This window comes from Microtus ochrogaster, chromosome 24 (assembly GCF_000317375.1).
Source record: "Microtus ochrogaster isolate Prairie Vole_2 chromosome 24, MicOch1.0, whole genome shotgun sequence".
NCBI classification, from domain to species: domain Eukaryota; kingdom Metazoa; phylum Chordata; class Mammalia; order Rodentia; family Cricetidae; genus Microtus; species Microtus ochrogaster.
Window position 1 is genome coordinate 32,454,228 of NC_022024.1, and position 27,710 is coordinate 32,481,937.

Below are 27,710 nucleotides of genomic sequence, written 5' to 3' on the forward strand. Positions count from 1 at the left end.
TCATTGGAATACTACAAGGAAGAGTCACAAAACTTGATTTTTGTTTACAAACATGATGATCAAAAATAGATCTATATACATAAGAAATACACAAATACATAGTTGATTTAAAAGGTATATTAATCTCTGCTTCAGATAAATGCTATTATTTTTTTAATATTTTAGTTTTTAATGTCAGTTAAAATGTACAAAGCATGGCCGTCTAAATATGACTAACCAAAAAGTATGTATAAAATTATAAATTATTTTTAAAATGTCAATATTTCTATTTTAAAAATGTGAAAACTTCTTAACTCTTTTAAACAATATCTAATGTGGGTATTATAGAAAAATAATTTATTGATGAAATTCTGTAATGCAAGTGGTAGCTATGAACACAGCCAAATAAGTGGCTAAGAATGTTGGGACTATTGTTTGAAATCTTAGAAGATAGAACAAAGCACGTATTTGATAAGTCTGGGACAGGTGAAAAGAAAAGTAGTATTTACCTATGAAATTTAGCTCTTTAAATATATGAATTAGCTCAATTTAACAGTACGAAAAGCAATTATCTGACCCCATGGGACTTTACTGTTTTTAAATATGCAATATTCTTGAATCACCAAATTTACATGATGTATATGTCAGTATTAGGTGAAAGGGCATACATAATTTATAGGCTGGGACATGGTGAATGAGGAACAGAGGTGACATGGTTCATACTGGTTGTCTCAAGACATATATAAGCCCAGGAAGCTGGAACAGTAAAGCTTGAACAATGTGCCCAACAAAAGCAAGACGAAAGTATATAGTCTACAGTGTATAGCCTAAGACAGACAATACAACTGACCAATAACCAGGGATCAGTGGGAAAAATAGGCACAAGGATATATTAAAGATGATCGTGATTCTTGGGTCCCTATGGTCCCCTAGGCAGGATCTTTCTGTCTACCCCATTCCAGAAGCAGACTCAGTAGCAAGATTACACCACGGGCTGATCCAGAGGTAAAGACCACAGGCAGGCTCTATTCGTCTCCATTTCACTGCTGCCTAGAAACTGAATATGTAGGAGGCAAGAATTCTCTGTTCAGATTCTAGTGGAGATCCCAGGATTTATATACGAGCACCAAATAAGGCCCAAATGTAAGAATATGCCTTTGGTCACCAAGTATCACGTGTGAATCTCTATATTTGCCTTTCGGACTTGTATGTAGTCCTAACATTCACAACTGTCTCTCTACTGGAATTTGTGGATATTGAAACTCTAGTGTAGCATCAATAAATCAGAGTGGAAAATAAACCAAGTTGGGACTTAGCTTTAACAAAAATAAGTCTTCCAAAACACCTATGATGGGGAAGAAATGATCTGATCCAATTATCCTAAAACACATTTATAAAAAAAAAAAAACAGACAGACATGATAATGTAGCCTCTAGCCTTGAAATGCTTCACAAGCGAGTCCCATTGATCTTGCCACTGTGGTCCGTGGAGTTCAGTTCAATGTGGTTGAAGGCGGGGTTATCAATTCCACCATCTTCCATATACGGATGCGACTTGTAGTTCAAAACATGATTCTTCTGAAAAGAAAGTTACATGGAAAAGTTCTTCAGGAGGAAACTTGAATTTGTTCAATGACAGATAATTGTTACTAGGGTTTTCATTTCTTCTATCTCCTGACGGAGAGTGATAGCTAACCAACATAAACCAGCAGAAGATGGATGGTGTACATTAGACACCTTGGCTATGGGTACCCATGCATTCTCTCAATAGTTCCTATCTATTAACTGTACACCTGTAAATAGAGGCATAGACATACCCGTGCTGTGTGCCTGTTGAGGAAAGAGGCTGGGGACTAACTGGTGTTCTATTCCAGAGATTAAAACCCCACTTCCCTAATTGAAGATAAACAAAACCTAACTTACTTTCTTAAAAACATCAAAATTGGATAAAAAGTCCTGTTTGGTTAGTAAGAATCGGGGGTCCAAATTCTGTCTTCTTCCTCCTGAAAAACAAGCCATTATTTACACGGTTACACAGACACAAATGGCAATGGGACCCCCATCATGCAGGCTTTTGGCTTATGAACACTCGGCTTCATACACACATCAAATGCAAAGAAGACCTTGAAAGTGGTCCTGAAGGTCCTGAAGGTCTAGCCACCACTCCCTGTCCCTAGCTCTCAGCTCCTACAAGTGTCTAGCTGATGAATATGAATCTTACAATGTCCACATAAAACAGATGCAGAGAGATAAGGCTCCCAATCCAAACCCACCTGCTTCATCTGGTGCCACCTGGGTGAAGAGCTGACTATCCTGATAACAGTAGGGAAAGCTACCCACACAACCCACCCATAAAGTGGTAAACTGTCTGCCTCCACCTCTGACCCCTGCCCCTTTGCCTCTGGATCTGCCCCTCTACCCCTTTGCCAGTCTTTGCACCCTTGCTCCTTCTCCCCGCCCCCTCCTTCCTGTCCCCTCCCCCTCTCCCCCTCCAACTCTGTCCCCTTGCTCCTCTGCCCCTTTGCCCCTGTCTCTGTCCCTTATCCCTCTGCCTCATGCCACTCTGCCCTCTGTTCCTCTGCCCCTCCACCCTTCTGTCTCTGCCTCTGCCCCATGCCCCTCTGCCAGTGCACCTACTTTTCCTGACTTTTGTAACTGTGAACATCTTCTCTAAGGTTCTGTTTTAGAAACTAATCCTTTGATTTGGCCTTTCTTGTTTTCTGTCTGTCTTTTTTTTTTTTTTTTGTCTTGATGAACCGAGTAAGATGCACTTGCGAATCATGCATGTGGTCCTCACACCACCACTATCTAATATATCTTTGAGGATGTGCTTAAAACTGAGACCCCTGCCCTTCAGCTTGGACAGACCAAACTGGAACGGCAGGACCACTGAACTCTTGATTTTTCCCGATTTCTAAGGTGATTTTTTTTATTGTTTTTATTGAGCTATACATTTTTCTCCACTCCCCCTTCCTCCCCTCTCCCCTTTAACCCTCTCCCATGACCCCCATGCTTCCAATTTATTCAGAAGATCTTATCTTTTTCATCTTCTTGTGTAGATCCATGTACGCCTCTCTTCAAGGTGATTTTTAAATCTGCTAAAGTTTGAGGATTACCATAGTACCCACCCCTGTTTTATTGACCCAAACAAACTCAGTGCCAAGAGTCAAATGGAGCTGACTGCCTGTGAAGGGTATTTGCCTGGATTCTTACAGCTCTCTAGTACTCTACAGTTTGTTTGAAAGACCATCAGAAGTGTATGTTTCACAGTGTTTTTCAAGGTTCACACCGTAGCTGCGGGGAAGGAATGGCTCGCTGGTGAAATCAATGAAGGGAACGTGATTTTGCTTGTTTTTTTTTTTTTTAAACTAGTTGCCCGCCCTCCTGAACACCGCTTCATGCAGTTAACGAAATTAAAGCAGCTAAGAAAAAGAAAAGGAAATGTTAGCAGGAGCACTCTGATGCCCTGGTTTCTTTGAAAGGGAGAGAAAGCAGGAGGGGGTAATAGAGGCTAAGGATAAAAACACAAGGAAACCGTACAGATGTAGTTCGGATGTGAATAACTGGCTAATTTGTGAGAATTAATCGTACCTCTCCAAACAGATTAAGTAATAAGGTGCTACTAAGTTAGGGTTTTCTAACAATCCTTCTGGAAAGTGAAGGCAGGCATTATCATTGCCAACCCAGAGGCGGTAAGATTGAGAGCAGGGCTACCTGGACACCAAAATTCAACAATGCCAGTCGGATACCACAGAGGCTGCCAGTTTGAGGTAGTGCAAGCCAAGCGGCAACACCACGTGTTTGGACAACCCGTGCGACAGCTGAGTAACGGTAAGGCGGGCAGTGTTGCCTTCCTCCTGACTGTGGGAGGGGGGGAGGGGGTTGGAGCCAGCACTTCCACCAACCCTCAATCCCGTTCACGATAATCTGTATCGATATGCATCTCTCACGTGGACATCTACCTGCCCTCCTCCCCTACAGTCCATTCTCAAACCGCACCAAACGCTTCTTTGGGAATTGTTGGGAAAGTAATTGGGAAAAAAGATATTCATAGATTAGATCTAAAAGAGAAAGGAAGCAGGAAAAACGGGACAAGAAAATGGGGGGTGGGACTTCCTTAGACGCAAACATTTGACGGACAGGAGTTTCCAGAAGGATAAAGCAGAAAATAGCAAGAAATTGCAAAAGGATAGCTTAAGGAAATGCCCAGGATGGGTAGATATGAGAGTTCAGAGTTAAAGGGTCATAGGGCAAGAGGCCATTGAAAAACGTGCCGCCATTGGAAAGGTTAGCAGGTCGCCTGGCATTGGCACTCACAAGAGAGGAGAGATTAAGATGTTTGAGAATAGGATTTATATTCAAGTTAGCAGCCAAGCACAGTCGTTTCTAAGACACGTGAATTTTTCAAAACCTCGTTTCCTCTCTGTCCTACTCAAGAATGTGCTGTATAAGATGCATCCACTCAGCTAAAGGAATGAACACGGGGGTGGGAGAGATGATTTGGCAGTTACGAGCACTGACTGGTATTGCAGAGGACCCGGATTTGGTGTCCGGCACCCACAGGGTGGCTCAGAATCACAAGTAAAGAAAGATAAGGCACCTTCTTCCGGCCCCTGTGGGCACCAAGCAAACATGCCGTGCAATACACATACGCAGGTAAAACACTCATACAAATAAAAATATTAACTGATTTAACAATAAACTAACCCATTCCCTGTGGTGGGACACCATGCTCAGCCTTGATAGAGGCAGAAGGGGTTTGGTCCTGCCTCAACCTAATGGGTCAGACTTTATTGACTCTCCATGGGAGCCCTTACCCTTTGGGAGGAGTAGGTGGGGTTTGGAGGGGAGAAGGGGAGATGAGGGGGGCTGCAGGAGGGGTGGGAGGGAGAGCTGTGGTTGGAATGTAAAATGAAACTTAAAAAAATAAAAAACAAATTATTAGAAAGGTAAAAGTCAACTAGAGGCACAAACATAAGTGAGAAGTTGTGGGACAGGACGACACAGGAAGGGGGCCAGGAACACGCCCGGAATGAGAACAAAATAAAATCTCAGGTAAAACCTCTGTTCCAGGTAAACAAGCTTAGACTCTGTGCATTAGCAACTGATTATTAGAACTTGACTCTTCACGCGCATTCTCAAAGGCTTTCTACGATGTTCACACATGAACATTATAGTTATTGCTCCTTACATGTGTGCACATCTTTGGCATTTACAACGAATGAATCTGTAATAGACAATGGAGACATCCTGGTATTAAGATGTCGTCAAGACGAGCACACGGCTCTCCCTGTGTAACGAGCAGCTATGCAGTTCGGTGTTCTCGTGCGCATTAGTGTGACCTTACAGCGACCTGTCCTCGTCCTCATTTTCTGCAGAACAAGGCTAAGGCTCGGAGTAGACTGTTTAGTGTTCCCTGCGTGAATCCAGGTAGCTCTTAAATGGCAGAACCAATATTATGATAGCGATGGGTTAAGTTCTTCTGCCTTGAGTTCAGGCTCTCAAATACTCCATGAGTGAAATTTTAAAAGTTAATTTAAATCATTAATAGAATCACAGTAACATGCTGCAAAGAGCTACAAATCAAACCCAGGGAACTTGTATTTCTAAAAGTGAACAGAAAAAGAATTAAGATAATTACCGGTTGGTAAACTGACGAGCATCCCCACCAACAATGTTACCAGCGTTCCAATTGTACTGAAGTACAGATATGAGAGCGAATACCAATTGTCCATCACCGGAGTCCTGAAAGATACCAAAAGTGTAACTATAATAGTTCGCCATGTTCCTAACAGCAACGAGTGTGTGTATCAGTTATCCTGAAAGTAAGGATGCAATTTTAGCCACTTTTAATGCCCTAATTAACTGGTCTGATCTCTATTAAATCAGGAATTTAAAATATGGCTTCACTTTGACTGCGCGCATGAAAAAGGACACTAATTATTGCAAGAATAAGGTACCATCATTCTTTGGCTCAGGAGAATCCTAAAGCGTGAGGCCACAGTCACCTAAGTCACTACAGCCTGGCATAGGCGGGTTTCTGTGGGATCCCTGACACACAAAGATAGCGCATAGCCCCATCAAAATAATTGTTTTCTTGTAATTCTTACCTGAAATGTATAAATAACCAATGAGTGATCAAATCAGCATCCTATGCTATTCCTCACAGGTGACTAAAGCAACTTTTAATTTAAAAATTAGGGAAATAGCCAGACATGATGACATATATCTTTAATTTCAGCACTCTGGAGTCAGGTGGATCTCTGAGTTCAAGGCCAGCCTGGTCTACTGAGTGAGTTCCAGGATAGCCAGGTCTATACAAAGAAACTGTCTTTAAAAAACAATTAGAAGAACATTTTTTTTTACCTCAAAGTAGGCAATGATTTCTTCAACAAGACCACAAAGGACTAATGATATAGACAAAGATAAGCCATGATTTCTTACAAAAAAAAAAAAAAGCTTGGCAAAAAGTAAAAATGAAACCTCTTGATTGAGAAAAAAATTTCAAAACATATTTTGAATAAAGAGTATATCACCAACTCCTAAGTAAAAAGGAATAAAAGACAAACTATTTTGAACATTGGAAAACAGTTCTCAAAAGGCAAATGACAAAAATATCTGGATGCCCGATAACTGTATTAAAGGGTGGTCAACTTCATTAACCATAAGAAAATTAAAATTGAAATCACAGAGATGTGTTCATCAACTGTTAGGAAGTTAAAAGAATGCAACTCAATTCGGAAAGCTTGAAACCCTGCCTAGGCAGCCACAAGATGGCTCCCTGAGTCTTCAGCTGGGCCACTTGCTGTCCTTCTATTGTAGGAGTAAGCAAGCCGCAGGGGTCTACCCATTTCTGGGTTAGGGAAAAAAGCAGTGTTATACACAAAACAAAAAATAAACAAAAGCGGAACATCTGGAGTCCCCTGTTTGGCACGGGTAACAGGGAGACAGAACGTGAAGCTCATACCTTTCCACGTTGTGTATTTGGAAAGCACTTGTGGAAAAAGGCATTTCTGTGGTCGATATCCAGTCTGACCCGTTGTGTGTGATGTTACAGCCATGGACTTCCAGGGACAACGGTAAGGTTCTCTCAGGAAGCGGAGGGTAAAGCTGAGCTCCAATTCCTACCCATAAAGAAATGGCGAATCCAGCCAACAGACCTGCGAACGCTCCCTGGGAAACAAGAGAAAGACAATGTCATTCTCTTTGAGGTAGATTTGGCATGAGTTACAGTCAGTTTCAAAATGGTCAAAGCCAAACTGGCCAGTCTCCAATCTGACTCCCGTCCCTTACAGTATCTCTGCGTCTTGTCAAGGTCACCACAGATCCCTGGTCTTTCTGCCCAGAGTCTTAGAGACTCGCTAACCTCATTCCTTCTTTATCTAACCAATGAATGTGTTATAAATGTCTGACATTACTTACATACTTTCTAGGTCTTTTCAGAACTTCCTCCTATAAGGGAAATGGACTTCCTGTTGGTTTTCAGAGAAGCCATTTGGATTTTATTTATTCTAAACACATTTCATATTTCCAGACACAGACATGTTTAGATAAAATAGCAGTGATATTACCTCTTTCCAAAAAATATTCCCAATTATAGTCACCCCCTCAGGACTAGAATGACATAGAGAAGTTATGGCTTGAAGTGCCAGAAGAGCAAACTGTGTGGTCATGATGGTGAAGATCTGATTGCCTCTTTTTGCTGTGCTCTGACGGAAAGCATTCTTTAAATCTAAGCCTGTTGCTCTCCTTCCTTAAAGCCTAGATACTCAATTCTAAGAAGGGCAATAATGTAAAATGTGCAAGAGGTGTTGGTCTATTTACATTATGAGCATTTAAACTGCACTGCATGGTTTTGACAGTTTCCATTCCTCTTCCTACATGCAAGACCTGCTTAGGGTCTTCAGTGCACAGCTCCTCACAGTACACTCCGCCAAAGTCAAAATGCGTCACTTCAGTCCCCAAGACGAGTAACTAATGGCAGACCTCAAAGCGACCATGTCTTTACAGCGAAGGGAAAGAAAGTAGCCGGAAAAGTAACCTTTTGCTATGTCCATTAGCTATACTTACAATTGAATTAGCAAAGGGGACTAAGATGCCCAAAGAAAACAAGCCCAGAAGCGGCCCACCAACCATGCCAAATATGCTGAGTGCTGCCTGCAAAACGAACACAAAATCAACAGTTAGAAATCTCAAACTCAAGCACAAAGTTTCAAGCAATTTCATCAGGGAAGGCATTAAACCACTCAGCCTCCTCGAGAAAAATAAATCATAATTTTATTCATGGCAGTCTTGTCATTGATGAAGGTCACTGACACCTGGGAGGTTCTGTTTCTCTATCTTAAGTGTCTTCTGTTCCTTTGGGTGTTTGTTTTGAGACACGGTCCTCTCTAGCCCTGGCTGTTGAGCTCACTATATAGACCAGGCTGGCCTTGAACTCACAGGGATCCTCCTGCCTCCACCTCCCAAGGGCTGAAATTAAATGTGTGCACCACCACAATTGGTTTGTCCATCCCTTCAGGCACCCTCAAATAGGCAACAAAGGGCTGGAGAGATTGTTCAGTGGTTAAGAGTGCAGAAGACCTGAATTCACTTCCTAGCACCTGCAGCAGGTAACTCATGATGGCCTCTAACTCCAGGCTTTGGCCTCAGCTCTTACCTGTAACAAGGCTCCCATCAGCGATGCCACAGCAGCCATCCCAATACACAGTGCTCCATACAGCACACCTACAGAACAACACAAAAGACAGTGCACGCGTGTCAACCCAGAGGATGACTGTCTGCAATAAAATGAGTGCCACACCTTGGAGTCAAAGTGGATAATGCCATTGAGGTGAGAACAGAACACACATTAAAGCCAGCAAGACAAGGCAAGGAGGCCCAAAGAAGACAAACAAAGCCCTTACACTGTGCCCGGGATTAGTCACAACAGGGGTTATGTAAGAAAGGAATCCCTGGAATTAACTACAGGGGGTTTAAAACTTAGCACCACTGTGTCTTTCATTTAATCCCCCACAAACATTTGTCTATAAAAGGAGGTGCAGGACTTGCTCAGGACAATGTGGAGGAGGAAGAGGGGAGCAAACTCCAGAATGGGAGCCTCTGACTCTCAGAGCTCCTTTGTTCTGGGAAGTGGTAATCCACACCGACCTGTGGTCTGGGTTCTTTAGACCTCTCCTAATCTCCACCAGCAACACCCACGCCTTCCCCGGTAAACTAGCAAAGAAAGGTCACGTTCATCCATATCATATGCCACGCTCCTTCCCCCAAACTGCTTTACGGAAGTTCTCAACACACCACCGGCTGGAAACTGCTAGGGATTTTCTCTTCACCTTCATTTTCTTTGAAAATTTCCTTGTTGCCATCATCATCATCATCACCCCTTAATCATCACATCCCAACTGCAGTTTCCCCTCCCCCACCTCCCCTCTCCCCCAGATCTGCTCCTCCTCCTTTCCCTTCAGAAAATGTTGCTTTTAAAATTAAGAAATACTACCCTCTAAAGCATTTTGGCTTTTTTGCTTGTTTGTTTTTTTAAAAAAAAAAATCCATTTGGAGAAAAATTGACAGTAATCGACCGATATAATTTCCCATGCTCAAAATTAAAAAAAAAAAGAAAAAAATGACAGATGGGCTATTTCTTATCCTAAAATTAGTGCGTTCCTTCTGCTGTGGGTACCGCCGCCTTCTTCGTTCCAGAACTCATACTTTTGTGAAGAATATTATGTAAATTATCCAATCCCAGCTGAAAGAAAACACCTGTTTTCTTCAAAGGACTCTTGTAATAATGTAGTTAGGGCTTAATCTAAATATAAATAGCATTGTGCCTCTGTTTTAACTTAATTCTTCTCAATCTAGTAAGCCATAAATGTTCACCATTATGAGTTTTGGTGCCCATAATTCATGCAAAGTCAAGCAGACTGCCATGTTGTCTGTGATGCCCTTGACTACATATGATTCAGTGTAATGACAGCATAGAACCCTTCAAAAGGAATGGAAGTCAAGGTGTGGTGTCACACACATGTGACCTCAGAACTCAGGAGAATGAGGCAGGAGGATCATGAGTGCAAAGTCAGGCTGAGCTGCGTAGAAAAAAAAAACCCTTGAGCAAGCTTGAGCAAGAGGGAGAACAATAATATTCTCATCACTATGAGTAATTATTGTCAGAGACAACCAAAGGGAATCCTGAGGCATTGTCCTCTGTGGTTCAGTGATGCCTGATGATTAGATAGTCTTTTTCTTTTTGAGACTAACTTCAGCTACCCATGAACTCATGGTTTTTCTGCCTCAGCCTCCTGAGAGCCAGGGTTACAAATGTACACCCACCACTGCCATCTTAAATGTTGGAATTAGTGCCCAAATCTTCATGGTAGATACGATCACCCCTTAGCATCGTAAGGGCGTGTTCCTGGCTATGTATTCTTACTAAGAAGTACTTATACGTCTTCAGGGGACAATTTCTGGTGTCTCCAAAACAAAGCCAAACCTCCCCCAAATGGAATCATGGGAAAGGAAACGCGGGCACATACTCATTCCTTGGGAAATCCAAGACAGAGACTTCTCTGAGAGTGACTTGAAGTGAGGTCTGACAAGATCTTCCACGGTCACCGCAGCTAAGGCGTTGATGCTGGAGGACACCGTGCTACAAGAGAGGAAAAGGCTTTGGTTTATAATATGTTAATTTTATGATACTTTTAGTGGGAATGAGGAAAAAGAAAGCAAACCGACACTTCTAAAATAGAAGCAGATGGGGCTAGAGCATTGGCTCGGGGTTGAAGCATGCTAACTGCTCTTGGTAAGGACCTGGGTTCGACTCCCAGTACCTGAAGTAGTAGAGTCACAGCCACTTGTAACTCAAGTCTCAGGGGACCTGATGCACTCTTCTGAACTCTGAGGGCACTGTATGCAAGAAGTGCACAGACATGCCTGCATGCAGGCAAAACACCCGTGCACACCAAATAATAAAACAATTGAAATAGAACCATGTTCTTTTCTTTTTAATGACCATACTACTCTCTTTCTGGAAGCTACTATCTTTCATGAATGAGTCAGGCCACAAAGGTAGATTTGACAGCAAGAGGTAAAGGATGAGGCAGGAATGTTTCTAATCCCCAGTCAGTCTTCTGAATCTAGAAAATGAATTTGCACCTGTCACTCAGATTATCACATAACGACTTTAAGACAGGCTTTCTTTGTGCATAAAAACATTTAGAAGATGTACGGTTTTCAACGTGTAATTAGGGGCTTTGAGTCTGCTTTTGCAGGTTACCATGGTTTAGCCTCACACATGTTTCAATCAAGACAGACGCCACTGATGTTTAATATTCAGCAAATATGAAAGCCCCCATCAGGTGATCATCATCACTGTGACCGTACTGGGTGTGCAATGCTGCATTAGAAAGCAGGGTCCTGGTCGAGTGTGGAGCCTGATGCCAGGAGAACAGCCCTGCAGGTAGCCAACCCACAGAGGGACACGTGGAGTGGTTTGCTGCTTTTAGGCCATTTGTGACCATGCCCAGAATTCATCTTTGCCTTTCGAAGTAACCAATGAGAAAGGAAAGATACTCTGAGGTTAATCTTAATTGTCAACTTGATTAGATAGGGAAATGCCTGGGAGATTAATCTCGATGACATTTTCAGGTCAAAATAAATTGGGGTATGCCATGATGGCGTTATTGGGGAGGGTAGGTGGGTAGGATGTAGAGCCTGCTTGATGAAACAGGTCACAGTCAATATATCACTGGAGACTCTACCTTGCGCTGGCCTCTTTGGTGGAAAAGGTCTTCCAGCGCATGCTTCCACCACCTTTGTCAAAGTGCCTAGAGCCAGGCAAGTATGGGTTGAACACTCTGAAGCCATGGTCTAGAATAAGTAATGGCTTCCTGCAGGTTGTTTTCTCATGCATCAGTCACAATGAGGGTTAAACCTACGTCCTTACGGGAATGACCCCTTCATAGAATCACAGTTACCTCAAGGTCCCACTGTAAGCACAGGCCACAAAAAGTCCGGGAACTCCGGGATAATTTCGCAAAATGTCCAGCACCAAGTAAGGCATAAGCTGAAAAATTCCAAAATTTACACCCAAGTATTAGTTGCTACTAAACAAAATTAATACCTAGCCAATTTCATATTCTTCCAAAAATGAGAGATACTAGAGATGTAAGAAATGAAATCAAAATACATTGCTTGAATTCTCAAAGAATAAATTAAAAAACTGATTTAAAATAATCCTCATTTTCTAATCCCGCAGTTATAAGGGCAGAGCCTGGGTCTGAAGTACGGTCTCAGCTGGCTAGCTGCTTACCCATCTCCTCCCTGCACCTTGTTCTTAAAGCAAAGTAATAATACTTTGCTTCAGAGTCTAATGGTGGAAAGGAAAAAATAGAGTGTAAATAAAGCCTATACCAGAGTGTCTGGCCTATTTATGGTCCCAGCGAATTCTCACTATAATTCTGCTTATTAGCCATGTGACTTTGTGCCAATCAAAACCGTCACTGAGTCTGGCCTAGTGGTATACTGCTTTAATCCCAGGACTTTTGGGGTGGAGGCAGGTAGATCTCTGTAATTTTGAGACCAGCCTGGTCTACAGAGTGAGTTTCAGTTCAGCAAGACCTACATAGGGAGACCCTGTCTCAAAAACAAAACAGAAACAACCAATAGCTCACTGAGATTCACTGTTATCTATAAAACTGGGGTCATAGTGCTGTGGAACTGAAGTTCAGCATGGCAAGACTCTTGACACAGAATCTTTATGTGTAGGATGCAAACACTGTTTCCTCCTTAGTCAGTCTCTACATTTAAAATTGGCAGATGGGGCTGAAGAGATGGCTCAGTGGTTAAGAACGCTGGCTGTTCTGGCAGAGGACCCAGGTTCTGTTCCTAGCACCCACACGGCAGCTCACAATCACTGGCAGCTCCAGTTCCAGGGACTCGCTTCCTTTTCTGACCCCTGGGGGTACTGGGCAAGCACGTTGTACATGGACATGCATATAAGCAAAATACTCACTCACATAAAATAAAACAGGCAAATGCAAAATTTCAAAGTAAATTAAAACTGCAAGACTGTTTATAAGAGGGTTCTCTCACAATACCCACAAGCTTCTATGGTATGGTGTTTTGTGTGTAGTTTCTGTTAACTGAGTTTGCTTTTTTTTACTTCCAACCCTGAGTTTGTCTCTGGCTTGACCTTTCTCCTGGTATCTGAACAGTTTAGTCTTAGATCCAGAAATCACTACACGTTTTGCCGAACGCTTGAGAGCAGTGGAAGGTGTCTGGTTGTGTTGTGCCCACTTTGCTGGGTCTTTACAGGGACCGGAACTTTTATTCCTGACACCATGCATGCTTGGCCATGTACCCAGTACCCGTGTGAGAAAGGTGTGGTTCCAAACCTGATCAACTTCCGACACTTTCTTAGATGTCCAGGGATCACAGTCACGGTATCTGGAGTACAGGGCGAGTCCACAGAACACGGAGCAGGTAAGGATCACCCAGAGACCTACAAGGTTGATGTAGAGGGACCTAAAGGAGAGGGTGCCAGCAAATGACAGCTGTACTTCCTATCCCAAAGACTAAGAAAACTTATCCAAGAACAAGAGACAATGTCATGACTAGTCTTAATATGCGCACATAACATTTTGACTCTCAGAAATGATTTCTAGTCGAATTGACTTCTTTGATGTCAACCAACCGTGTATCTAGAAACCCTTCGGGTGGATGCTGTTCCTCAGTGAATGTGTCCGCCTACTTGAAATCCACAGGCATCCATGACTTTATAATAGTACCTAATTATAATACCCTGAGCCTCTTACTATTAAATAAGGATTTTAATAGGCACTAGAGCAGTTACTGGCTCATTCTCCTTTAAAGAGTAGTTGAATTATAAACTGCTAAAGATGGTCAGCATCTTTATATCAACCCACGAAAGTCCTTTGCAAAGCAGTGTCCAAGACTGTCCATGAAGGACAAGACACACACCTTGCATTTTCTCTCTCACCGTTTAGCTCTCTCTTCACCTCCCAGCAGCTAGAGCAGAAATGGACATTTACATGGGCATTTACACAGAGTTCTCCCCAACTTCCCACGTGGTCATAGCATTTCGTGTACTCACTAAAGCTCAGTGAAATTATGCAATTTGTACAATGCCATCCAGGTAGCAAGTTGGAGGTTGGCATCATAACCCATGATGGAGGCTGATAATACAACGTATGCTACTACATCCAAGCTCAAATAATTGCTTTTCCATTGTTTGGAGGAAATTATATTTCTGTCCAGTGTCATCTCACTGTTTCCAGATTGCATATGCTTTTCTAAGTGGATGCTAAACTTCATCATGATAAAAGCCATATATAAAGTCGTTTAGTGGGACTCTAGCAAGCCAGGTAATCATTCTTTTGTTTAGCTCTCCTTTATAGTTTTTTTTTTAACTCCCATAGGTTCTTGAGACATTGACTTGATGAGAGTATCTTACTTAATAAGTCATAGACATATTTTCAATTCTTGGTTGAGAAGATCTAGTACCACTCTGTGCTCAACTATAGAACCACATGCCAGCCAAACCTGGTCTTTTGGTTCATCATTTATTTTTTGGCGTTTCATGATACAAAAGACTCAAAATTGAACTAAAGTTGACTACGGAAGCATTCCCATAAGAGCAATGGTAGTTATCAATGATGCCTACACCACAGTTGGGCTTACAGTTTTGCATGGAATCTGTTTTTACAGGAGATGTATCTCTGCACTTGGGACTGGTTGACCCCGTAGATGGTGGTCCACGTGAAAGTCCCTCCGATGATAATGGTCCAGAACGTGTGTCTTTGCAAAGGGTTAGGATTAAAACTGCATGAATAAGAAAAGGAAAGCAGATATAAATTGTTTGCAAGGGACAAAAGAAAATACTCCTAGAAAAACCTTTAGATGCAAGCAGGTACACTCACAGGTTTACATAAAGACGTCCGAATTTATGATGTCAAAATACAAATGTTCTCATTTAAATGCAATTGAGTAGACAATGATGTTTCCAGATATCAGGGGATTTTAGATGGGATTAGGAGAAAATACATGTTCTTATCACATCGAGCATTTAGATAAATTGCTCTCCCATAGTGTTAGGTGACTACTGTAAAACTAATTGGCCACGCTATACCAGGGAGAGGGGATCAAAGTGTACCACGGAAATGTCACGGAAATAGATATCATACCAAAGTAAATACAATTTAGCGCACTGTGCGGACATAATTCATCCCCTAGCACGTGTCTAGCCACAGTTAAGCTTAAGAAGTCAATGCACTCTCACGGTACATACTTTGTGAAACGATTACATCATTACAACCACGCTTTCTTACAATTCCGTGTGCAAATGCTAACAGTTTCAACCCACTTTGTGGCAGGCACATAAGCCAATATCAGGAAATACCACTTTCATCTGAAGCACCTCTTAACTCTTTCCAATATGTCACCTTGGAAGGAAGGAGTCTACTCATCTCCCCATAAATATGAACTTGAGAACTTCCCACAAAGTAAGCTTTCCTTCGCCCTTTCCAGAAATTATGAGATTGAGAGCCTCTCTCCCAGTGGTTCTCAACCTGTGGGTCGCATATCAGATAGCCCGCATATCAGATACTTACAATTACAATTCATGGCAGTAGCAAAGTTACAGTTATGAAGTGGCAACAAAATAATTTTATGGTTGGGGATCAACAGAACTTGAGAAACCGTATTAATGGGTCACAGCATTAGGAAGGTGGAGAACCACTGCTTTTTCCCATGGTATGACATCTTATGTCAAATTCCAAGAGTTTTGGGCACTCTGACTCTTTCTCCTGTAGAGTTATCTACCACGTTAACCAAAAGAAGAGCCACAAAGATTCAGTGAGCTCTTTGAAGGAACTAACGAGAGAGAGAAACAATTCGGAGATTCTAGTTCTTTTCTTCATTTTTCTCAATCAGAAAAGACATTTTTCCAATTATCCTGTAGATAATAAGGAGCATTCTGGGAGAGTCTAAAACACATTGGATCTTTCATTATCATTCGGTGGTCAGCTGTCTTAAGATATGATTATTAAAGTACCTAATTTTTATCTGAAAGGATCTCTTATTGATGTATGAATCCTCTCCTTTCCTCTCCCTCCCCTTCAACTCTCTCCCATGACCCCCACGCTCCCAATTTACTCAGGAGATCTTGTCTTTTTGTCTCCTTCCTTTGTAGATCCATGTATGTCTCTCTTAGGGTCCTCTTTGTTGTCTAGGTTGTCTGGGGTTGTGGACTGTAGGTTGGTTTTTTTTTCTTTGCTTTATATCTAGAAGTCACTTATGAGTGAGTTCATACTATATTTGTCTTTCAGGGTCTGGGTTACCTCACTAAATATGGCCTTTTCTAGATCCATTCATTTGCATACAAATTTCAAGATGTCATTATTTTTTACCACTGTGTAGTACTTCATGGTGTAAAGGTACCACATTTTCTTTATCCATTCTTCTGTTTTCTACAAAAATTGATTATTTCCAATTCCTCTGATCCATTTCCCCTCTCCTGGTAAAACCAATGTGACTTTATTTTTGGGAAACTATGCTTTATTCATTAAATAGTCTGAATAAATATCAATTAAAAGTATCCTCTTGTTCTGCCCAAGCTATGGAAGGGACCATAGCTCAAGGTAGTCCAGCTGGAAGTGCTCAAGGTTCAGATCTGAACTTTGAAGTAAAAGGACAAACAAGTATTGCAAACAGTTGAAGGTGATTCCCTGACATGCATTCCTCCAGGAGAATGGGGTGGTGCTGTTTGGTTTCTGCAAAGGTCTTTCTCAAAAGAAGAGGGCCATATTTAAAAGACACAAAGAGCCACCTTTTAAATATCATCTAAGTGGTTTTTTTTCTTTCATTCCACTAGTGAATGAATATTTCCAACCTCAACTTAGGACTATTTAAAGAAAAGAGAATAAGGTCCAGATCAAAATGAGCCTCTTTCCACACTGAACATGATGCATCAAGGTGACTATATAGAACCAAGGGGTAGGTGTTTTCCTAATTCTCTTCAGTTGTCTGCTATGCTCTGGATGGACTAGCCAGGCTTTCCATTGTTTAGACATGTTTAGTCTGTGCCTGGCTGTCACTTGAAATGTCAGCCATAGCTTTTCAGGTCAGTTTTATTTATTTTTTAATTAAAAATTATTTATTTTGGTTTTTCAAGACAGGGTTTCTCTGTGTAGTCCTGGCTGTCCTAGAACTCACTCTGTAGACCAGGCTGCCTCACAACTCAGAGAGATTCACCTGTCTCTGCCTCCCAAGTGCTAGGATTAAAGATGTGCTCCACCTGAACATGGTCAGTGTTTAAGAAATAATGCATAGAGATTCATACATGAAATCCTATTCAACAAAGTGTTATTTTAATATGCTACACATTTCCAGAATGACATCAAAAAATTTCTCTGTGTTTGTTAAAATTAAGCATTATTCAAATGAAATTACTGTGCTTCAGCATTTGGCTCATAAGGGCTCCTTGGCTCACCTTTTGCCATTTTTCATACCCTTCCTTTAGTCTGTTCCAGACTTTATTTTGCTCTAATGTCCTTCTCTGAAGAAGGAAACATCACAATACTATATGACCCAGTGGCATCAGTTGGCTTTAACCCCTCAAAAAACTGGCAAAAATTCCCCAAACACTTACTGGCCAACTTTTAATTTTACAGGCCACACCCTTAGTGACTTATTTATTTTCCAGTGAAAACTTTCTAGTCCAATAAAACTATGTGTTACAGAGAAAACAAAAGATGCATTCTATTAACCAGAAGGTAAATAGCAACTTACTTCCAAAAGTTTAATCTGCCACCATTGGAGGCATCACTCAAAATTGTATTGATTCCACCTTGAGTTATTGTAGCCTGTATGATCACAGATGCAAATCCAGCCACCATGATCCCAACTTGGAAAACATCTGTCCAGACCACTGCTTTAAGGCCACCCTTTGAGAAGAAAATGTGTTAGGATTAGTACTTCTATGAGATATGGTTGGATATCTGTCTAAATATGAACGTACTACACTAGACAAATGGCAAAACATGGAACTTGGTCAAGAAGGTAACTCGTTCAAAGGAGACGGTCATGCCGAAAGAACATTTATAGAGAAGAAAATGTTTAACCTATCCCTTAAATACAGGCAGAGGCATAGATGGAAGGTCCTCCCAGGCGAAAATGGCCTGGGGAAAAGCAGGAGAGGAGAAAACTAGACACGGTCTATTGAATGTGGCCAGATAGATACTCTGGACAGAAGAGATGGGGCGTGAGGAGGGTGTTGGAGGAATAATTCAGAGTTAAATTATAAGTCATCGTGTTTGTACCAGATACCCATATTGTCTGGCAAGACACTAAAATTGTTGCATGCTAGCCACTGTCACCAGTGTTTCTCTTCAGCCTCTATGGCCTGGGTTTAAACAGGCTCTATGCAAGGCTCTTAATTCCTAGATGATCAAGCAAAATAAAAGGTTAATAAAGAAACTATAAAAGATCACATAAAATTGCATTGCTGCAAAGAACCTGCTACACAATAAAGCAGCATCATGTCTTGACGGCTATCACATATATTTTGTCACCTGTGTCTATAGTTAATAGACCATTATCTCAAGTCTCTTTGCTGAGGTATAATACAAACACGTCTATAATATTTTGGAAACTGTAATCAGGAATCAAGAGATAAAAACAGGGACCTGCGCCATGGTTCAGACGAAAGGAAAATTTCGTGTGTAATCCATATCTGAGGACCAAATGTTCCCCCCAAAAATGCTGTACTGTGAGAAGCCCAGAGAAAAAGGGTAAGTCTGAGCGGTCAGCAGGACTCCTTGAACTTCCAGTTCTGCAACGCAAGGAGGGGGGGGACACCCTTCACATACCAGTGTGCAGTAGAACGTGCAGACCACCCCAGTCGCCACCACTGCGCCCCACAGATCAAATCCTGTAACTGCAGAAGAAAAGAGAACACGTATTCGGTTGTGGAATGTGCATAACGAAAGCGCCTCTCAAGAATGACTGGGGGAGGGGTCAAGCTCCATACCCGCGCGCTTAAAACTAGACTCAGGTCTCCATGCCCCCAAGATAAATGGAGTAGAAAATCGTATTTGTGAAGTTCAACAGACATCCTGCTTGTTTATAGTCACGGGCTCCATACATAGATCCAATACCGGCTAAATGAAACTCACAGAAAAGGATTTCTATTGTAATTAAGCTAAGAAACAGCTTGATTCTGGGAAGTAGTCCATCAAACAGAATAGGCTCAAAGGGGAGCGCCCATACCTTTCTATTGGTTCACATAAACATGCTACTTCATCAGACCCTGAAATGTGTGCTTTTAAGATAAGAGTCGGGGTAGAGAAGTCTATTATTTGCTACCAGTTTTCTAAGAAGTGGAGGGACATATTTTTAATGGAAGGATAAATAAAAGCCAACAGAAAAAAGTTACCTATAATATATAAAGGATAAACAGGACAGAAGGTATAAAGCTATGTTAGAGTTCTTCAAATATATTCCTATTTATAGATTTGACTTTGGAACCATTATAGAGTCTACACAATTGGAAAGGGTAAAGTTAAGGACCTCCTGAACTTAAAAATGAAGAACTGAACAATACCCTCAGACATGCAAGTTGTTACTTTCCAAACTAACAAGTAAGGGGGGAAACCATCCAACTGTCCTGCCATTCCCCTACAAATGACATTTCAGAGTAATGAAATGGTCAAGCAAAGGAACTTCCTCCTTAGCTGCGGCCTATCCAATCAATGAAGAGAGAGTTACAAAGTTAGTATGGAATATGCAATAAGGGCTAAGAGCCAAGAAGCCGCAAATGTTCACTATTACCTAGAAGATAGTTCCAAAATTTGACCTGCATCCGGGAAATTACAAACTCTCCACGTGCTATTGTTAAGAAACATTGAGAACTTAGGAAACATTGGGAGGGGATTCAAACTGAGGAGTCCCCAGAATTGTGGAGAAGCTGCTTGGCATACAGACTGAAAAAGCTAAGTGTGGTCTGCAGAGGTCCCTAGCATGAAAACAAAAAAGTGGGGAGGAGCTCCTAAAATGAGGATAGCTCAGGCAGACATTGGATGCTTGGATACAGATGCAACCACAGCATAAATCGCAGGATACAGAAGTCCAGAGATTGAGTACCAGCACATCTGGCAGCCTCTGAGATCCAAAAATAAAGTCATTGTAGTATTTGTTTTCTAAGTTTTGGCTCCTTGTGTTTCACCCTTTTTTCTTTATGCTTTACTTTTACGAATATTTTTACTTTTATTGTACTTTCTAAACTTAGAGTTTACTTGGTATTACCTTTCATTGCATTTATCTTATGCTTGTCATAGGAACTAAAGCAACATGATACTAGCAGAAAAATGGATTTTGGATATTTATCTTTGTTTAGAGTGTTGGTTACAACATGTTATGGATAATGGTCTGAACAAAAAGCTAAACAAAGGATATTAGATTCAGAGTTCTGTGGGACAAAGGCTTTACCCTGTAAAGATTTGTTTCTTGTACTTGGTTAATAAATGCTGATTGGTCAGTAGCCAGACAGGAAGTAGAGGCAGGGCAAGGAGAATTCTTGGAGAGGGAAGCGCAGTCTGCAGTAGTGATCCAGACACAGAGGAAGCAGGATGTGACTGCCGAATAAGGTATCAAGCCAAGTGGCTAATATAGTCAAGAATAATAAGTTATAAGAGTTAATAAGAAAAGCCTGAGCTAGTGGGCCAATCAGTTTATAACTAAATAAACAAAAATAAATAAATGTACCTTGATTCAAAGCCAGGGCAGGGGCATAAATAACAATTCCAGTATACAGAATCTAGTGGAGAGAGAAGGGAAACAATGAGTAATATGAAGTACATATGAGAATTATAAAATCGATTATGAATTGATTCTTTTCAATATATTTAATGTGTTTTTATAACATGGACATGAAATCGATTTTTTTTCTTTTCTGTCTATAGTGTGGCTAAATATCATAAATTTTTTTTCTGAAGACCTTTTGTTAAAGTGTGGTAATTAGTAAAATAGATACATTTATTGATCCACCACCTTACGCTTAAACTCAGTTTTCATAGGTTTAAAATACTTAACTACAAAAAAAGAATAATAAGCTAATATCTTAATTATAGGCCTTCAAATATTGCTGCTAATCACCATTTTCTTTTTCAATGGTGGGGATGGAATCCAGAGCCTTCTGCAAACGCGATAAGCCAGCTACAGAGGAACCACAAACCAACCATTTAAATGTTTTCTTTCAAAGTAAAATTTTTGAAAACTGCAGTTTTTAATTAAGACAGAAGTGTAAATTTGCACTACAATTTATGAAACCTTTTAAAAAATGATAATCCATCATTTTACAGGATCACTGGACCGCTCCAATTGGGTCTAAGAGCTCAAGGTTTTTTTTTGTGTGTGTGTGTTTTGTTGTTGTTGTTGTTTTGGTTTGGTTTGGTTTGGTTTGGTTTTTTTGTTTGTTTTTTCGAGACAGGGTTTCTCTGTATCTTTGGAGCCTATCCTGGAACTAGCTCTTGTAGACCAGACTGGCCTCGAATTTACAGAGATCCGCCTGCCTCTGCCTCCTTGAGTGCTGGGATTAAGGGTGTGCGCCACCACCGCAGGGCAAGCTCAAGAATGCTGATTTATTTATAAAGTATATTTTTACACAAATTGTTCCCTAAAGTGTTCCTGTCAGAGTGTGTGTGTGTGATTCAATCAGCTGCAAAAGGACCGAGAAATCTACAACTTGTTTTCCTGATATGAGACTCACTCCTGTTAGGCAATGTAGCTCCTTCAAATCTTTCTGTCCCTTAAATAAGGTGCTCACTGTCAGTCTGGGCCAGGTGGGGAGGGCTACGAAGATATTTTCCTAAAACTCCATATCCATTTCTTGACCAAGGCAGTATTTGTTTTTCCAGGAAGTAATGTCTTCGCTGAAACACCTAGGGATCTCCAGGTTCCGTTGTGATGCCAAGTGTGGTTTGGGCTTGTTTTTTCTTTTTTATTCCCTCCTATTGTAACCATCCCCATTTTATCTTCCATGTATTTCTCAAGCAAAGCTCACCCAGTGAGTGCCAAGGACAAAAATATTCTAGAGGACAGAGAGGAAGTAAATTAACGACGAGGAACTCACCGTCTGGACGATGAAGAGGACTGTCCCGCAGAGGCGGATGAACCGATTAAATCGAAGTTCCAAATACTGTTGCCAAAAATCGAAAAACAGGGGCGTGACTCTTCTAAACACATTTTATATTGGCCCAGGAAACAAAGGGTGAGATACTTAAAGGAACTGCGCACTTATTTGCATTCTCTGTTTTTGTTTCACTAAAATGACTTTTACTTGCATAGGGCAAATCTGGTGCTTTAGACTATAGTTCAGTGACTTTTAATAGACATAAACAGTTACACAATCGTCTCACACACTCAGTGCATGAAGACTCCCTCGTGATGCCCCTATCAGTCATCATCAGTTGGCTCTTCACCCCAGTTTGGCCTGGAAAAGTCGGAAAATTCCACAGAAATGGAGTTACAGTCTAGCCTGGTGTTTGTTTTTGTTTTGTTTTGTTTTTCTCTAAAGAACATGCAATCTATAGTTTCTTCCTTCCTCTTAGCATTTCCTTTGATTGGATGGAGAAATAAAACCTCTTTCTACCTCAGGGTGGAAATCTGCACCAGCTGCCCTGCCTATCTCCCCCCCCCCCCCCCCGTGCAAGAGAAAGTCACATGACTCCAGTACAGCCAATCACCTTCTCCTTCCCATGGACTAAACTGCGAAAGGATTGGGTTGGCGCAGACTGATCCTGACCTTAAGGACTGAAAAAGCTGTTGAGGCTCTGCCATTTCCAGGAACTGTTCATTCGGCCTCTCAGGTTCTGTGAGCTACCTTCAAACTCTTTCCTCTGCCAGCGTGGGCGCCCGCGCGCGCCCGCGTGCGTGCCCGGGCAAGCCTGCGAACTTAAATCGCCTAGGTCAAGGTTTTTGTTGCTTTCTTTGCCTTGTTTCGTTCTGTCTCAGAGATAAGGTCTTACTGTATAGACCAGGCTGGTCTTGTTCTTTTTTTTTTTTTTTTTCAACAAAAAAAGGCTATCGGAATTAAGGCTGGGGAATGGGTTTCAAAACGTGGCCTGTCCTGGAACTAGCTCTGTAGACCAGGCTGGTCTCGAACTCACAGAGATCCACCTGCCTCTGCCTCCCGAGTGCTGGGATTAAAGGCGTGCGCCCTTTGCACGTGATTTACATGTATACGCTACCATCTCCGGGGCCACCAACTCTGGCTACCCAGGTCAGTTGGTTGGCTTGGGTTTTGCTTTTGGCTTTTGCGATTCAGTTTTACTATGCTGCCCAGAGTGACCTCAAGTTTCCCTCTCTTCTGTCTCAGTCTCTTGAGTGTTACGTCATCTTCTGTTGACTTAGTGAAGACCCTGCCACCTTTTCCAACTTTCCTTGATATCTACTATAGCTTATAATATGGTCTGTTTATTATAAATATAATAATAATTATAGAGTTAGAATCAAAATTTTGGAGCTGAAGGCCAAGGTACTATTTAACTTGAGTCTTATTAGCACAAATAGAAATCAAGTCTACCAGCCTTGCTGTCTAAAAGGGAGGAAGACAGAGAAGCACGCTGAGGAGGAGAAATTAGCATCAGCGAATCAGCAAATGGAAAGGCCTATGGGTAGTTTTGCTCCATAGTCACAACTGGCACGTCTGACGTACTTCCTGTGTGCATTGGGAAGCAGGAACCACGTTAGAGATGAGGACCAAGCTTGTAACCTAATCGCTGTTGGGGATGGGACACAGAAGCTCGGAAACTTTGATCCACCGAATCTGTGGATGTAACCACATCGATAAATTAATAATCTGACCACGAGTTTAAAATGCAGTCAGTATGTGGTGCATGGACAATCAGACCTTCGAAGACAGCTGACGGGTGACAAACGTCCAATACAGGGCAAGGCATCTGCAGCAGAGTTTCAGGTCCAGACCAGTCCCATGCCTGACTCAGGAGATTGAGGCCATCACACTCTCAAGCTCAGGTTCCTTGTGTTTAAAAGGAGGGCCATACACGAAATTATTTCTCTCTTTTGTTTCTCAAGGGAATGTATCCAGTAATAGAAACGGATAAGGAGATGTAAACTGTTAAAGAGAAAGATTAGTGGGCTCAAAGAGCCATGAACCTTGTGAATTATATGAAAATCATGGTAAGGTATTTTGGAAGACATTTTGGGGAGTGAAGTTTCCGGAAACTAGAAACAGACGGGTGTTATTTGTGAAGAATATTTTTAGTAAGTCTGTAGTGCGCGTGAGTGAGCATGAATAGGTAGAGAAACCTTTTGCCTTTTCTAGGTCCATGTGTGCAGTGGCTGGGACCACACAAAGCTTAAGAGACTGTGTCAGAGAAAACTGGAGCGAGCTGAACCAAATAGCTTGAAAGTTTTTACACTTAAAATTGTCCCCCAAATCAACTGACCAATATGTTTATGCTCACACAAAACCAACTGAAGACAGAACCAAGAAACCATGGTCCTTTACTAGATTACAGAGGAAATAGATAGGTACCTGAAAAGAAACCCTGGTCCCATTGCAGCAGACTTAAAGAACAGAGTTCACAAGCAAAAGTACAGCATAATAGATACCTACAGTGGACAGAGAGCATCCCTCGTCCTTGGAACTCGGGATAACTTAGAGATGTGAAGGCTTCAGCTGATGTGCATAAATAAATAAAAGTAGAGCCTGGGTGATCCTGAAGACACAATTAATTGCAGTGGATCCCTGCAATAGGCTGTCAATCTGTGGGTCTGGACGTTGTCAAACACCTACCGACCTATATTTTAACAGCAGCAATGGAGCAAAAATGCGTGTGACCCACCAAGTTGGGCTATAGAAATGGAAACCTAGATACGGTTCATATTTGAGCAAGAATATGAAGAGGCCATTACTCATATGTTGGACAATGTACCTGCATAGATGTCCTCAACAGAACCACAAAGCATTTCCCCCAAGAAATCCTCTGCCATGACTAGTTGGATTAACTGGTCCAGCAAGCTGCTCGACCTCCTTCTCTCTGACACCTGACACCCTAGCTGGACAGCAGCAGCACGCTGTGAAGTTCAAGGGTCCTTTATGACTCTTTCTCGGTTCTCCCTGAGCTGGCATAAACCCTGCTCGGGGTTATAACCAACTCATCGGAGCCTCCAGAGGTAGCCGGTAAGTGGCTTGGCATGGATCCTTATTCCTTTCCCCTCCCTCACTGGCTTAACTTGCTCTGAGACTTTCCAGCTGAAAAACGTGGCTCTGAGCATACCCTTGCAAGAATTTGGTTGAGCGTTGAGTCAGATAATATGTGTTAAACATGCAGGCTGGTGCCCGGCATGAATTAAACATTCAGCAAACGTTGGCTTTTTGCCACGTGTAGCCAGAATCCTTGCTAATTTTAGCTTCCGCCACTAGAAACAAAGGAGACGTCCCTTTCTGGTTGAGTTAATGTCACCGCTCTAAGGAGGCATGGGTCATGAGTTCTGAGAGCAGTGTTCTTGTGGCAGGGCTGGAGTCCTCTTGTCGGATTAGTCAAGCCCTTTTCTAGGTTTTAGAGTTGGTTAGCTACAGGTCAGAGCTCACAGACGTCAGTGTTGGCAGAGGCCGCCTAGTAAGGCATGTGAGAGACAGAAGCCAGGCGTTCACACGCAGCATAGCACACCTGGAAGCCCCCCTGAGTGACAGAAGCCAGGTGGTAACACTTGTGAAGATGCTGGACCACTCCTCACGGCCACTAAGAAATATGTTGTCATATAACTCATCACTGGTCATTTTCCATGTGCACTTTTTAAAGGCATGGATGTAGGTAAGGACTTCTCTGCCACGAGAAAGTAGGGTGCAGGCATGAAAAACCTCGGTATAGGTATTAACAGAGCAAGAACAGTGACTATTGCTGGAAACCCAGTAGCCATAGGAAATGTGGGCTCAATGCCATCAGCCTTCTGAGTTTTCGAAAGACATTTGAAATTGTATGTGACTGTTCCTCTTCATTCGATTCTTAAATTAACATTTTTATTGAACAAAACAACCAGGGATTCTTATAAATGTTTTTGAAAAACCAAACAAAGTCTGAGTTTGGCCTGGGACGGCCAGTTTGTCACTGCCCTTCACCGATAGAAATTCCCTCCTCTCCCACCTAGGGCGAAGACTAGGTTTCCATAAACATGGTAACCACAGTTAAGACAAGGCAGCCTGGGACATGCCAAGACCTGGATGACATCACTAGAACCCAGGCCATGGAGGCAGGGGCCCAGCACTAGATGAACCAGCCTCACTATGAAACCACCTTCCGATGACCCTGCGCTTCAGGGAAACAGGCCACAAACTCCAGGCCCGAGGAACCACCGAACTGAGACACCTAGCCCTCTGGCTGATGGTCTAGAGGCTTAGAAACATGTCTGTGAAGTTCCAGTCGGGGCCTGGGTGAAGGACAGCCCCTAAGGTGGCTGAACTCTTTAGGGCACAGGCACACACACACACACCTTCGACATCTCTAAGTAAAACCAAGCCAAAAGCTCTTCATCTTCGAAAAAACCTTTTCCTGAGAGCAACTTGAAAAAGACAACCAGAGGAACGCTGCCACAGATGAAGTGTGGGTCTCCTCAACCTTTATGCAAAAAGGCAGCCGTGCTGTTTAAGAACTTTGATGCCACGTTTTTTGGTTTTGTTTTTTTTTTTCTCTAATCATCTCAGGTTAACCTCCGTCGCAGTGATTACATTCGGTCCTGGTCCAGCATCTACTGTGTGCTCTGCGCTAGGCTCTGTTCTAAATGGAGCACTTTGCATCAGCTCACTTAGTTCTCTCCACGACCGGATGAGGCTGGGATGAGGCTGGTGGTACCATTTTCTTCTTGAGATGAAGATGTCAGTACAAAAGGTTAACTAAGTAACTGGCCCAAGGTCATTAGCAAGGAAGTGGTGGAATTTGGCCTCGGGGCAAACTCTGGAACAAGACCTACATCTTCAACACTTGGGTGGACAACTTTCTCCATCTTTCAGAGAACTAGCCTTTCCAACACACACACACACACACACACACACACACACACACACACACACACACACACACCCCGTTTTAGGAAAGACTTTAGCAAGTACTTGTCCGTTCCACTCAGTGTGCTTTGGAATTGAAATCAGGAAACCCAGTCCCAAGGACTTATTTATCCCCCCTTAGAAGACCCATGTCTCAATGGAGGGGTGGGGGGGATGGGAGGGGATGTCGAGGTCAGAGATGCACCCACAAGGAGAGATTCCCATATGGCAGAAACTGTATGCTCCCAGAAAACTCCTTCTGGAGCCTGAACATCCAATCAGGCCTCCCCACCACCACCTCTTACCTCGTAGGTGCTGGTGATCCCCAGCCTATAGAACACCGGAAGGAAGACCTCCGCGCTGATGAGCACCACAAAGAAGTAGGTGATGGCAAAGATGCTGAAAATTGCCCCAAAACGATAGACCTCTGCGGGAGTGCCCAGGACAGTGACAGCGGACATGAAGCTGGCAGTGAGGGACAGAGCCACCGGCACCGCGGTCATGCTGCGGCCACCCATCAGAAAGTCCTTGGAGGTCTGCTGGCCGCCCCCGGCGAAGGCATAGTAGATGCCGATGGCAGCCGAGATGAGCAGCATGCCTGCGAATACCACGTAGTCCCACACCACAAAGCTACCGATGTCCCGTGGCACGTCCAT

At 42.4% G+C, this 27,710-nt stretch overlaps 1 protein-coding gene across 1 annotated transcript; it reads right to left on the reverse strand.

Annotated features, from left to right (window-relative positions):
• Positions 1 to 1,427: 1,427 nt before the first annotated feature.
• Slc5a8 (solute carrier family 5 member 8) lies at positions 1,428 to 27,710 on the reverse strand. Its single transcript, XM_005358199.2, has 15 exons — positions 27,360 to 27,710; positions 22,120 to 22,185; positions 20,754 to 20,805; positions 18,860 to 18,927; positions 17,781 to 17,935; positions 14,673 to 14,813; positions 13,367 to 13,496; positions 11,948 to 12,036; positions 10,508 to 10,620; positions 8,638 to 8,705; positions 8,049 to 8,135; positions 6,946 to 7,151; positions 5,620 to 5,723; positions 1,902 to 1,981; positions 1,428 to 1,556 (listed from the first exon to the last, which is right to left on the reverse strand). Exons 1-15 carry the CDS (start codon positions 27,708 to 27,710, stop codon positions 1,428 to 1,430), a joined length of 1,839 nt encoding a protein of 612 aa, XP_005358256.1.

Excerpts from the sequence above, each read along its gene's own strand:
- Slc5a8 (XM_005358199.2), bottom strand. The coding sequence starts at position 27,710 with ATGGACGTGCCACGGGACATCGGTAGCTTTGTGGTGTGGGACTACGTG. Across the intron at positions 22,186-27,359 it reads GGATCACCAGCACCTACGAG|TATTTGGAACTTCGATTTAA; the intron begins GTAAGAGGTGGT and ends TTTTGGCAACAG. Across the intron at positions 20,806-22,119 it reads TCCTCTTCATCGTCCAGACG|ATTCTGTATACTGGAATTGT; the intron begins GTGAGTTCCTCG and ends TCTCTCCACTAG.